Source organism: Eupeodes corollae, chromosome 2 (genome assembly GCF_945859685.1).
Source record: "Eupeodes corollae chromosome 2, idEupCoro1.1, whole genome shotgun sequence".
NCBI classification, from domain to species: Eukaryota; Metazoa; Arthropoda; class Insecta; order Diptera; family Syrphidae; genus Eupeodes; species Eupeodes corollae.
This window is the reverse complement of record NC_079148.1, coordinates 133,617,021-133,629,388: the sequence shown is the minus strand read 5'-3', so window position 1 is coordinate 133,629,388 and position 12,368 is coordinate 133,617,021. Positions and strand designations below refer to the sequence as shown.

Genomic DNA, 12,368 nt, shown 5'->3' with positions numbered 1-12,368 from the left:
TTTGAAGTCGATATCTTTTCTGGTTCTTAAGCTATGGAAGACAAAAAAAAAACGTAGAGCACGTACGGACGTACGAACGCACGTACATACGCACGCACAGACATCTTTCTAAAAATCTTTTCTTTCGACTCTAGGGACCTTCAAACGGCGAGAAATGTGAAAATGTTCAATTTGACAAATCGAACCCATTACAATAACTTTCTATGAGAAGTTAATATTAAGTTCGTCTAAAATCAATAGGTCAATTTTGCTTGAGACTTAATATGCAGGTATGAGTAATATTTTGTCCAATACAATAACCTGTTAGTTATTTATAAGATTTCTGGAAATGTTTTTAATTAAGATGACGTAGAAGGAAAATCTAATAAAATATCCAACACAACCGTTTTCAGTTTTCAGAATTTTGAAACCCAAAAGGATAACTTCATATAAGTATTGTTTAAATAAACAACTAAACAATTTTTCAGTGCTTTAACATACAAAAGATTGGTTGCAATATTTAAATAGATTTGAATGTGGGAAATTATCCTAAACAAGGATCGAAAAACAACCAAAAGAAAAATTAGGCTTTGGTTCTCAAATTAGTATGCAAATATTTTTGTCTATATTCAAAACTTATTTTATTAAACTAATATTTGTCCCACACATTTTATAAAAAGCTCTTCATTGCTTTATAAGGTTCTAACTTTTTTCTCAGGAAAGTAAAATATATTTTGTGTAAAGAATTTTTCAAAAAAGTGGCAGTATTTCAGAAAGTTATTAAAATATTAAATATGTTTTTAGATTTATTAAAAACCTTAAAAAAATACTAAAGAACATAAAAGACTGTTGAGCTGTTAAGAGACAAGTCTTCTAGCTTGTTAAAGAATTACAAAAAATCAATTATTATAAAAGACTGTTTAAGAAATTCAAATGAATAGTTTCTAGTATATTATATTTTTTATAATTTTAATTATATTATATTTCTTTATATTTTTAAAATGATTAAAATAAAGTACCGAAACAATTCAAAGTCTCATTGAAAGTTATTCTAATTGATTCCATTTATCAAATTGAAGATTTTGAAATTTCTCGGCCATTCAATGGCTCTAAAATCTAAATTGGAGAATTTACATTACACTTCTTCGTCAGCCAAATCTCGAGAACCCGCAAAGATAGGTAGAATATGTTTTTGAATTTACTTGCAAACTTAAGAACATTAATGACTTCGAGCTGTTAAGAGACAACTTATTAAATCAGTACAAAAATGCAATTAATATAAAAGACTGTTTACAGAATAAAAATTAATTATTAGACATTTTTTTTAAATTATTAAAATAAGAAACCGAAACAATTCAAAGTTTTTATTAAGTTCTCAATGAAAGAAATTTTAACTGTTTTCATTTGTCAATTTAAAGATTTTGACATTTCTCGACCGTTTAATAGCTCTAAAATCTAAATCGAAGGGTTTATATTACACTTCTTGGTCACCCATAGCTCGAGATCCCGCAAAGATATCTACTTCAAATATTTATTTGTATACATAGTAAAATCAAAACATGCAAAAAGTACTTTCAATAAAATTGAGAGGGTGTTTCTTTGCACTACAGCAATTTTAAAAGCACAAATTTGAATCACCAAAAATATCTCTCGAACCAATAACGTGACCGATTTTAGTTAAATTGTGTATAATACATTGTTAAGTTATATTAAATTAGTATACATTAGAATAAAGAATCAACAAAATTCAAAACTAAAAAATATGTTTATGGCGGATCGAAAATTAAATTAAATTAAAAAATTAAACGAATGCTTAGTAAAATCGAATTGACGTCTTTTTACCAAAGAACAAAATGCTCAAAAAAATAGATTGGTAAAAATTATTAATTGGTAAAAATTAGCGATATTGCCTTCAAACACATTTTGTCTTAGAAATAACATTTTTTAAACAATTAAACCAATTCTGCTGATAACTGGTACAAAATTATATTTGTCTTAAATATCGTAAGAATGAAAAACGTGATCGATTTTTAAATTTTTGTATTCTATACCAGATATTGCCGTTAACGTAAGGTGATTTTTTTGTTCAAAAAGCCCATTCGACACTTCTTGTTTATAAAAATAAAAGTCCTCGAATAATTTAATAAAGAATGATTTTTTAAAAGATATAAGAAAATTTTAAAAAAATGCATGAAATATTTATTTCTTTTCATTTCGGTCCATATAATTTAATTATTGGTTCAAATGGTCCATCCCTAGTTAGTCTAATTTTGGCAAACTCTTTCCAACATTTCGGCCGGTATTTCACGAATAAATGCTTCAATGCGGCAATTGAAGCGGGCTTACCTGTATAGACATAATTTTTAACATAGCCCCACAGAAAATAGTCTAAAGTCGTTAAATCGCACGATCTAGGTGGCCAATTGCCCGGTCCCGAACGTGAAATAAAATGTTCACCGAACTCGCCTCTCAATAATTCCATTGTTGCGCGTGCTGTGTGGCACCGTCTTGTTGAAAATACAAGTCATGCAAGTCAAGCTCTTGCATTTTGGGCACAAACAAAAATTGGATATATCAAATTGGAAGCGCTCACCATTGAAGAAGTACGGTCCAATGATGCCACCAGCCCATAAACCGCACCAAACTTTGACTCTTTCTAGATGTATTGGTAGCTCTTGCAATGCTCAAGCTGATATTCACTCCAAAATCGAAAATTCTGCTTATTTACGTACCCATTGGGCCAAAAATGAGCTTCGTCGCTGAACACAGTTTTTCGGTAAAAAAGTGGATCTTCGTCCAACTTTCCAAGAACCAATTCACCATTCACCAAAAATTTTATGTTGCTGTAGGTCGTTCGGCTTCAATTTTTGCACCATACAGCTGACAGGCATCACACCTAAATCCTTCCATAAAATTGTCCGAATTTCGTAATAGGGAGTTCATACCTGCGAAGCATTATCAAGATGAGGACGAACATGGCAACTATACAAAGAAAGGGTAACATAGGGATCATTGAACTCCTTTGCCCAGCGTTTTATAAAACCAAGCATAGAACTTGCCTTATTAACAATAGAATTAATGTGATGTGTAAACTCTAAGTTGGAACAGAAATGTACACCTAAATCTTTAAATGTGGAGACACGACAGAGTTTTTGCTGTGATATACAGTAGTCAAATACGTTACTGATTAGTTTTTTAGTGAAAGATATAGTCTGGCATTTTAAAGGGTTGAGTGAAAGGCCTTTTTTGCCCACACCAAAATGTGAAAATATCAATGTCGGCTTGAAAAAGAATACGATCATGGTTGGACTTTATTATTTTGAAAATCTTCATATCGACAGCAAAAATGAGAAGTTCACTTGAGCGTAGACATGACGATACATCGTTAATAGACAGGATGAACACAAAAGGGCCAAGATGGCTTCCCTGGGGAACACCAGATTGAGCAACAAAAGGTTCAGAATGACAATTTCTAAATCTTACCTCGTAGGGTCTGTTTTCAAGGTATGACTTAATCCAAGCTAAGAAAAATGGTGGAAAACCAAGAGCCCTAAGTTTAAATAAAATAATTCCGTGGCTTAGTTGGTCAAAAGCTTTAGAAAAGTCAGTGTATACACAGTCAACTTCAAAACCTTGTTCTAAAGCGTTTGAACATATGTTTGAGAATGTAAGGAAATTAGTAACGGTTGATCTTTTTTTCAAATATGCCACGCTTTCACAAACAACTTGTTTAAATACTTTAGGAATGCAAGAAAGCTTTGCAATGGGCCTGTAGTTGCTTATATCCGACTTGTTACCTTTCTTGAAAATTGGTGTTAGAAATGACTTCTTCCCTATACTGGAAAATTTGCCTGTTTTCAGAGAAAGTTTGAATAAAAACGTAAGGGGTTCAACTAAAGCATTACTACACTTTTTTAGTACTATCGGGAGAATACCATCAGGACCGGCAGAGCAGTCATTATTCAACGCAGATAAAAGATCAAGGACCGTACTCTGTAGCACAGGTATGTGACTACAGCTAGTTTGCGAAAAAATATGAAGATTATGAAAATATACTTCATCAACTTCTTGAGGGCTATTAACAAATGACTCACGAAAATTCGTTGCGAAAGCGTTACAGATATCAAAAGTTTTATCTAACGAAAGGTTCTTGTAAGTGAAGTTAACTGGAACTTAACAGAGGACCAATTGCTGCAAACGGCGACGAATCGATAATTGAAAGTCATCATTAACACTGGCACTTAACACACGCACTCAACGTAAGCTCAAAATCCAGAAATGTAAATTTGGTGCGAAATTTAGTCACAATAGCCGGAAAAGACGCTTCAGTGGGTCGATCAAACTGACCATAAAATTGAAGAAACGAGCGATGAACTTTCTTAACAGAGCACACATTTTGATACTAAAATTCAATAATTTGCAAGTGTTGTTTGTTTGTAAGACGATTCATGGTTAAATTATAGACCAAACTGAAGATGTTTGACAGTGAAACAAAACACGAAACGTGAGTTAGCTGTTTAAAACAGTGTTGCCAAAAAAATAAAACCAACAAAATTACCCTTTATATAAAAAAAACTAGAGCCAAACTACCAAAAACCGATAAAGACTGATTTTCGACTCAAGTTTCTGTCCTTCAAACTTTTTGCATCTTATAAAAAATGTTACTATTAAAATTTTAGAAATATTCTATCGACGGTAAAATTAAAACCCTAAACGAAAAAATACTTTAAAATGCTAAAAAAAATTAATTTCCACTTTAATATCTTGAGAACAAAAAAAATATCCTTGCATTTAAGTCAAGCCATAGTTTTTCTGTATGATTATTAAAATAAAAAGATTATTAAAAGATTTTGAAGTCGACTCTTTTCAAGACCTATATTTGTACTGTCACAATATTATATATTTTTAACTATGGTGGTGACACGATAACACATCCTTGATTTATGGTTAAACCATAACGAACACTAAATTAAAAAAAAAAACATGATAAAAATGATTTATGGAATATTATTTTTTTTGGTTTATGAATGGTTGAGGATTATAAAAAAAAGAAGCGTACCCAGACATATATTGCAGAACTATGTGTATACATTGTGATGCACAATATGAACATTGAACATACTCGCAAGCATGGACATTATGAATTTCAGTGATATCCTGTCAGACGAAAACGAAAACAATAAATACAAACGCCAAAAAAAGAAGAATTGGACATTTATCCTAATTTTATCTGCTTTTTCAACTTAAACATGACTTAAATTTTGACAGTCCTTAAAGCTGGTTGAAATGAAAGCAATCACAATTCATGTATGGTTTAAGGCTTTAGGAACTTTATTTTTGCTAAGGAAACTTTTTGAGATAATCTCAGAAACATGGACAGGCTTAATAACTCCTTATTGCTATGTATTTTGTCAGTTTGATATCGGATTAGGTTCATGATTGTTTTTTCCATAAGCTACTTAAATTCATTAAAAGGACAAAATGTCCTAAGACATCACTCCCTCCGCCCCCTCTATGTACAGCTCTTCTGTGCGAGATAACACATCTTATCTCACGAAACAAGAAATTAAGATTTCATTAAGGACATAAATAGACATTAATACCTTACTGCTTTCTATTCTCTTCTGGCTTGTCAAACCGACAAAACATATTTTTATTTCATTTAGTTATGCGATCTAAACTGTCAGTGACATCTACACCAACCCGACATCGTTTTGAACGAACAACGAACAACGTCTGTCTCGTTTGTCATTTGGAATCATAGGTTTATAGGAGTTTAGGAAACAGGAACAGGCTTTCCTTAAAATCAAGCATATAAAAACAGTGACACTCACTGAACAAACATAGATAACGCACAAGCTGGAGGGTAGAAAATAGACAACTTACCCTCTTTTCAATATTATATCTGTTCATGATTCTCGGCAAACAATCACTAAACCATAAATAGCTCCCAGAGGGATGTTCAGTTCATATTTATGGAAGAATGTATCTTCACCGGGCGGGCGTTCCATCTCTTCAATTTTAAACCCTCTTCAGCATCATCACATAGGTTTTTCCCTGATGATTCTGATTTAAAAGGTGGGATATGGGTGAGTTGACTTGAGTTAAGGTGGGTGGGTGGTTTTTTGCTCAATTGATATAGCACATCAGTCGCCCCTTAGATATTTAGAAATCAATTTATTCAACCCTCATCTGGTTTTTATTTAATCAATTAGCACCTGCGGGTGCTTAAGGGCAAAAATTATACCTATATTCTGCTTTGCATGTTGTTCATATTTTTTTTCTGTCTTTTGTCCTTTTAGAGCCGATTCGGTTACATGGAATCCACACAAGCTGATGGGTGCCCTTCTCCAGTGTTCAACTATCCACTTCAAGGAAGATGTAAGTAATATAAAAAGGAAGAAAAATCTAAAACTTGTTATTTCTTGGGAGCTTGGGTTGGGACTTTGTTTGTGTATAAAACCCCCTTGACAAGGTTGCGAATGAGAAAGAGTTACACAGCCAGCCTAGTCAAGGCAAGGTTCTATAGTCTTGGCATTCAAAATATCCTTTTTGAAAATGCCAATCTCTGCCCATCTCGGGGCAGGCAGCGGGCAGAAAGTAGCAAGCAGTAGGCAGCAGGCACAGGCAGAGACAAAGCAATAGATGACTGACTTTCGCTGTACATCAGTTGCCACTACGTATAAAATCTACAATGCCAAGGGGGCTTTAATGGCCGACCGAAAAGCATTTCTCAGCAGTTTTCTTGCTGCTTCGGTTTCAGTTCCATGACAACATATTTGCAATATGTTACCATTGGCCACAGTTGTGTTCGACATTTTTGCCTTCCTTTGAAAAGAGAGAATGTTATTCAAGGAATTTTTAATTAAAATTCCCCTGAGTTATTGCTTTCAAGAGTATGAAGTTGATGGTGTGGTTCAGCGTGAAGCAGAAGCTCCTCTTCCAAGAATAAAGGGCAGCGCGGGTGAAGTCAGTGGCATGGATGGCGGTGCGGCGATGGTGGTGGAACGTTGTTTGTTGTGTTTTTTAAGGGTGGATTTCCGAGAAAATGCCAAAGCCCATAAAATGTAGGGAAATGAACGCCATATACTTATACTTACTATACTCTAGCTAAAGTCTTTTGCTTAAAATACTGCGGAGAGATGAATGTGTTCAAGAATGAATTAACATTGTAAAAAAATTTAAAAAACAGCTAACCATCTGAAACCTATCAATCTTACTCACCATCCATATACCATCAAGACAGAGTGGAGAGGAAACTCAACCCAACGCAATCTTAAACATCAACAGCCAGCGTTAGAAGCACTTTGCTTTAAAATAAAATTTAAAAATATCGAACCGGAATTGTTTTTCGTGAGCGATGATGGTGGTATTGAGTGCTCTGTTGCGATACAATCGTCGCCGTCAAAGCATTGCCAAAGTTTTACTTCCGTAAGTACAAAACAATGTTAAAAAGGTCATGAGAAACTCCACAGAAGTTGAGACACAAAAACGCGGCCTGATGCTCACCGTCTTATTATAGGTCCCATCAAGTGTTACAAGGGGATTATCCCTGAAGCAACAAACGTAGGAAACAAATTTTGATGTATTTTAAAGTGCGCGAATATTAATCCTTAACATCACCCTAATTTTATTTTGATTTTTGTTTGTTTGTTTTTATATCCACAGGGTCTTTTAATCAGCTGCAATCAAATGTCTGCTGAATACTTGTTCATGACTGACAAACAATATGACATCAGCTATGACACAGGTGACAAAGTGATACAATGCGGACGTCACAATGACATCTTCAAGCTGTGGCTGCAATGGCGTTCAAAGGGTACCGAAGGTTTCGAAAGACAACAGGATCGTCTTATGGATTTGACAAAGTATCAAGTGAAGCGCATTCATGAGCAATCAGATCGCTTCCATTTGATCATGGAGCCAGAGTGTGTTAATGTTTCGTTTTGGTATGTCCCAAAACGATTGAGGGGAGTTCCACATGACAGCAAAAAGGAACAGGAGCTTGCAAAGGTAAATTTTTAATTTCAAAATGTTTACAAATAGAGCAGTTTTCTTAAGTGAGACATACAAAAATGTTTAAGTTGTTCAAGTTTTTTCGTCAGCATAGACTGTCACAAAAGTTTTCATAGGAAATCTCAAACTTAACAGTGAAGTCACACACGGTTTAACAAATGTCTTGCATCCAATAAGACTTGTTTAAAATTAAAATATTTGATTGGATACAGTTTTGACATAACCAAGAAAAAAGGGTGCAAAAACACCCAATATTTAAGCGAAATTGATGTTTCATTGGTATTTCGTTAGGGGCCAGTCTTAGCTATCATTTAAATCGATCCGAAAAATTTTTTGAACCGATATTTGAAGGTGTTTTCCAATTCCAATGACAGATATCTGTCAGATTTCAATCAGGAATTTGTTTTAATGACAGAAATGTGTAATGATAACTATAAACGACCTGTCAAAAAAATTGCAATGTTTGGTTTCATTGATGAAAACTAATGATAGCTATAACTGGCGCCTTAGATAAAGTTTTCCCCACGTACCTAAAATACAGTACACATATTAGAAGCATACATTATTGTATCAAGTTTTCCATTGATAAAATAAATCAATTTATTTTTTAATTCAAATTGCCCATACTTTAAATTTATTCCATCAATTTGCCAAAAAGATTGATTAATTTTTGATCTAAGATCAAATTTGCAGATGCAAACTGTACCCTTTCTGCTTTAACACCAATACAATTTCTAGGTCAAATTTTAAAAGCTTGACATTTGTTCCAATGGAAAATACCTCTTTGAAGATTTTGCATTGACTTAAAGTCTTTCCATTCTTAAGTGAAATTTCACTACACATTTTTAAAATTGATTTGATTTCAGGGACCAGTTATATCCATCGTTTAAATCGATCCGGAAAAAAAATTTTGAATCGATATTTGACGTTGTTTCCCTTTGATTAGAAATAAAAATTATATATACTAATCGATCGGAAATCACACAAATAATATTTTAAGAAAAAAAAAAGTGTAATTACGCAATTATTTGTCTTTGAAAATTATTTTTTCTTTTTTTCGGTTCTTTTCATTTTCGTAAACAAGTGATACTTTTATTTTCAGAAGTGAAACGATTGGTTTCACTGATTTGTGTTCCAATTTCAGACAATTCCAATGACAGTTATCTGTCAGTAAAAATGTTTCGTTGGAAACTTGCATTTGTAAACTGTACAAAGTAATGCTTTAACACCAATATAATTTTCATCTGTCATTTTTATGAACGTGATTGGTAATTTATTTAATTTATGTTATTATGACGACAATTAAAGTTTCAAAATATTTTGTGTTGTGAAATTTCATTTTAAAACGCAAAGACTACAAGTGAATGCAAAGACTTCAAATAAATGCAAAGACTTGAAAAGATTGAAAGTAGTCAAGTGAATACAAAGGCTTATATACTTCAAGTGAATGAAAAGACTTTAAAAGACTGCTAAGTCTTTAAATGAATGCAAATAATGCATTCAAGTCCCAAATGATTGCAATCAAAATGAAAACTTTTAAGCCAAAATCTTTAGTAAGAATCCATGAATGCAATCCTTAAGTTGAATCCAATAAAGGATTTATAATAATTGCTTTCCCAGAAGATTATATTCTTTTACATTATTTTTGTCCTGGTAAAGGTAAATCTCTGGGACCAGATTATGAGATTCCCGGCGGATTGTTTTGATAGCGATTTTTCATCGCCAAGACGATAGAATGAATGATTGGAATGAATTATTGCTTCCAATTTCGACCAATTATAGAATTCGAAGGCGAATTTGAAATGTCATAATGTTTGTTGGCGAGTTGAAATTCGACAGCTTTTTTTGGTGGATTCACAGACGAAAGAGTGTTCATTATTATTCACTGTTCGATTGCGTGGATTTATTCTTGATTGTAATCCACAAAAAAATATAAAATTTTCATTAAATCACTGCAAATTTCACAAATTCAATCAAAACAAAACAAAATTTGTGGAAAGCTGCCAAATCACTATAATATAGGAAGAACAATTCAAACCAAAAGTGTCAAATCACTGGAATATAGGGAGAACTATTTTCGCTTCACCGCGAATTCGTAAATAAGGAAATACGATGCGAATCGAATTTGAAAGGTCGAAAACAATTCCCTGCGAACCTAATAAGCAGGCCCCTTGTGATTCACTAAAGTAAATTAAAGTAATCCAATAATTTAATAGCTTTTCTTAAATTGTATTTTTTACTATTCCTTCAATTTTATTGTGCCGAATTTAATTGTGTGTTCTTTTTTTTAACATCTGAAGTTTGACGATTTTTTGACGTTATAAAAAGAACGCTTTCGATTTTCTAAAATCAGAACAATGTTTCTTACCTGCATTTAATAAAGAATCACATTTATTGATATTAATAAAACATAACTTATTTGTATTTTTCAGATTTGCCCAATTATCAAGGGACGAATGATGCAAAAGGGCAGTCTCATGGTTGGCTACCAGCCAGATGATCGTCGACCAAATTTCTTCCGGTCAATTATTTCATCATCAGCTGTTACCGAACAAGATGTTGATTTCATGTTAGATGAAATCCATCGTCTTGGCGATGACTTGTAAATTAATTAAATAATTTAGTTCATCAAAATAAATACAAAAAATAAGAATACAAACAAAAATATAGCATTGAATATGTTTAGTGTAAATTAATAGAAAAATCAACCAAAAAAAAATAAAACAAACTGTTAAAATAATTAAATGTTTTAAAAATAGAAGAAACAAAAAATATTATTATTATTATAATTAAATTATTATCGAAATTCAAAACCACAACCAAGGAGTATCTTTAAGGTAAAGGCATATCATAATAATCCAACCATATTGTTGCTTATTCATTAAAATGAAAACTAAATAAAATATTTTTATGTTTTTGTTAAGTTGTTCAATGAAATAATATATTATTATCATTATTATAAAATACACAAACAAAAAATTATATATAAATATATGTTGGAAGAAAATATAGTTAAAGAAAAAAACCGTATAAATGAAAAATTGCATTTATTTACTCATACAAATCATATATATATATATTTATCTTAAACAAATACCAAAAAAAAACTATTATTATTATTATTATAAATGTAAATGTATTTTGAATTTGTTGTATATTTAAAATATCAACTATACTTATGTGACTGTTGACAATATTTGAAGATGGAATGATAGAGAAAAGGGTTTGGAAATGTATCATACAAAATCAAAACCTATCGTTAGTGTTATAAATGATTATAATTATTATTATTATATTATAAATGGAAAAAATAACTCAATATATTTAAACTTAAAATCAAGCAAAAATCTACATCGGAACATATCGCTGGAAATGTTGAAATAAATTGAAAATTATAAATCTAATTTATTTTATGTTGTGCTATTAAAACTTTTAAAAAAAATGTATATTTTAAATTGTGAAATTATGTATCTACACTATTTCATATTAAGTCGGGAAACGTGCAATTAACTAATTTTAACAAGATGTATTACAGAACACTTGACCAAGTTTCAGGTGTTCAGTAAGGCATCCATTACCTATAATAGGTTAAAATAATAAACTGTTTAGTAAAAAGCTGATCGCAAATATAATAAATAGTTAAAGAACCTTTAACCATCATTCATAATATAAAACCTGCTTAAAAGCTAATTTAAACAAAAAATAAAATACCAAAATAAAAAATTGTGTTTTTATTATTATTATTTTTTGTACAACACACAATGTACGCTGCCTACTATATTATACGCTTGAAAATGTCTGATTTAGTACAATCTTTTTTCAGTTTAAACATTCACCATATTTTATACATATATATGCTCCAAATATTAATAAAAAAATATATGCATATGTATTATAAGAAATGTATTACCTAGGGTCAATTAAAAATTAAACATAAACAAAATAAAACAATGCGCTCCTCAATGCAGGATGCTTATGTATCAATTATAATTATATATTATTAAATAAAAATAAAAATGCCATATTAAGCAATGAGAGTAGACTTGGTAACCTATAAACGAAGAATAAATGTGAGCCTCATATAAATGCCACGAAAATTAAAAAAAAAAGAATATTTAAGAATAAAATATAAATTTATTTTTATTTTTGATTTAAGTTTGGAAAACATTTTATTCTATATACAGTTATTTATGTCTGTATAGAAAATTGATGTCTTTTAAAGTATTTTTTTTTAATTTTTCGTCAATGATTGTCTTGATGTTTTAATTCGTGGGATAAGTGTTTTGAGCATTTTAAAATATAATCAAATACAATAAATTAAATGCTGCAATAAATGTTATGTGTTGGTTATATTATTATCCTTATATTCTATG

The 12,368-nt window shown here is 31.2% G+C and overlaps 1 protein-coding gene across 1 annotated transcript in view; it reads left to right on the top strand.

Moving 5' to 3' along the window:
* The window catches only part of LOC129947835 (glutamate decarboxylase), a 49,650-nt gene extending 37,282 nt beyond the window's left edge, over positions 1-12,368 (top strand). Inside the window, exons 6-8 of the mRNA XM_056058562.1 lie at positions 6,282-6,360; positions 7,648-7,992; positions 10,428-12,368. Of these exons, the coding sequence (XP_055914537.1) occupies positions 6,282-6,360; positions 7,648-7,992; positions 10,428-10,601 (598 nt within the window). The 3' untranslated portion in view covers positions 10,602-12,368. The remainder of the gene's footprint in view (positions 1-6,281; positions 6,361-7,647; positions 7,993-10,427) is intronic.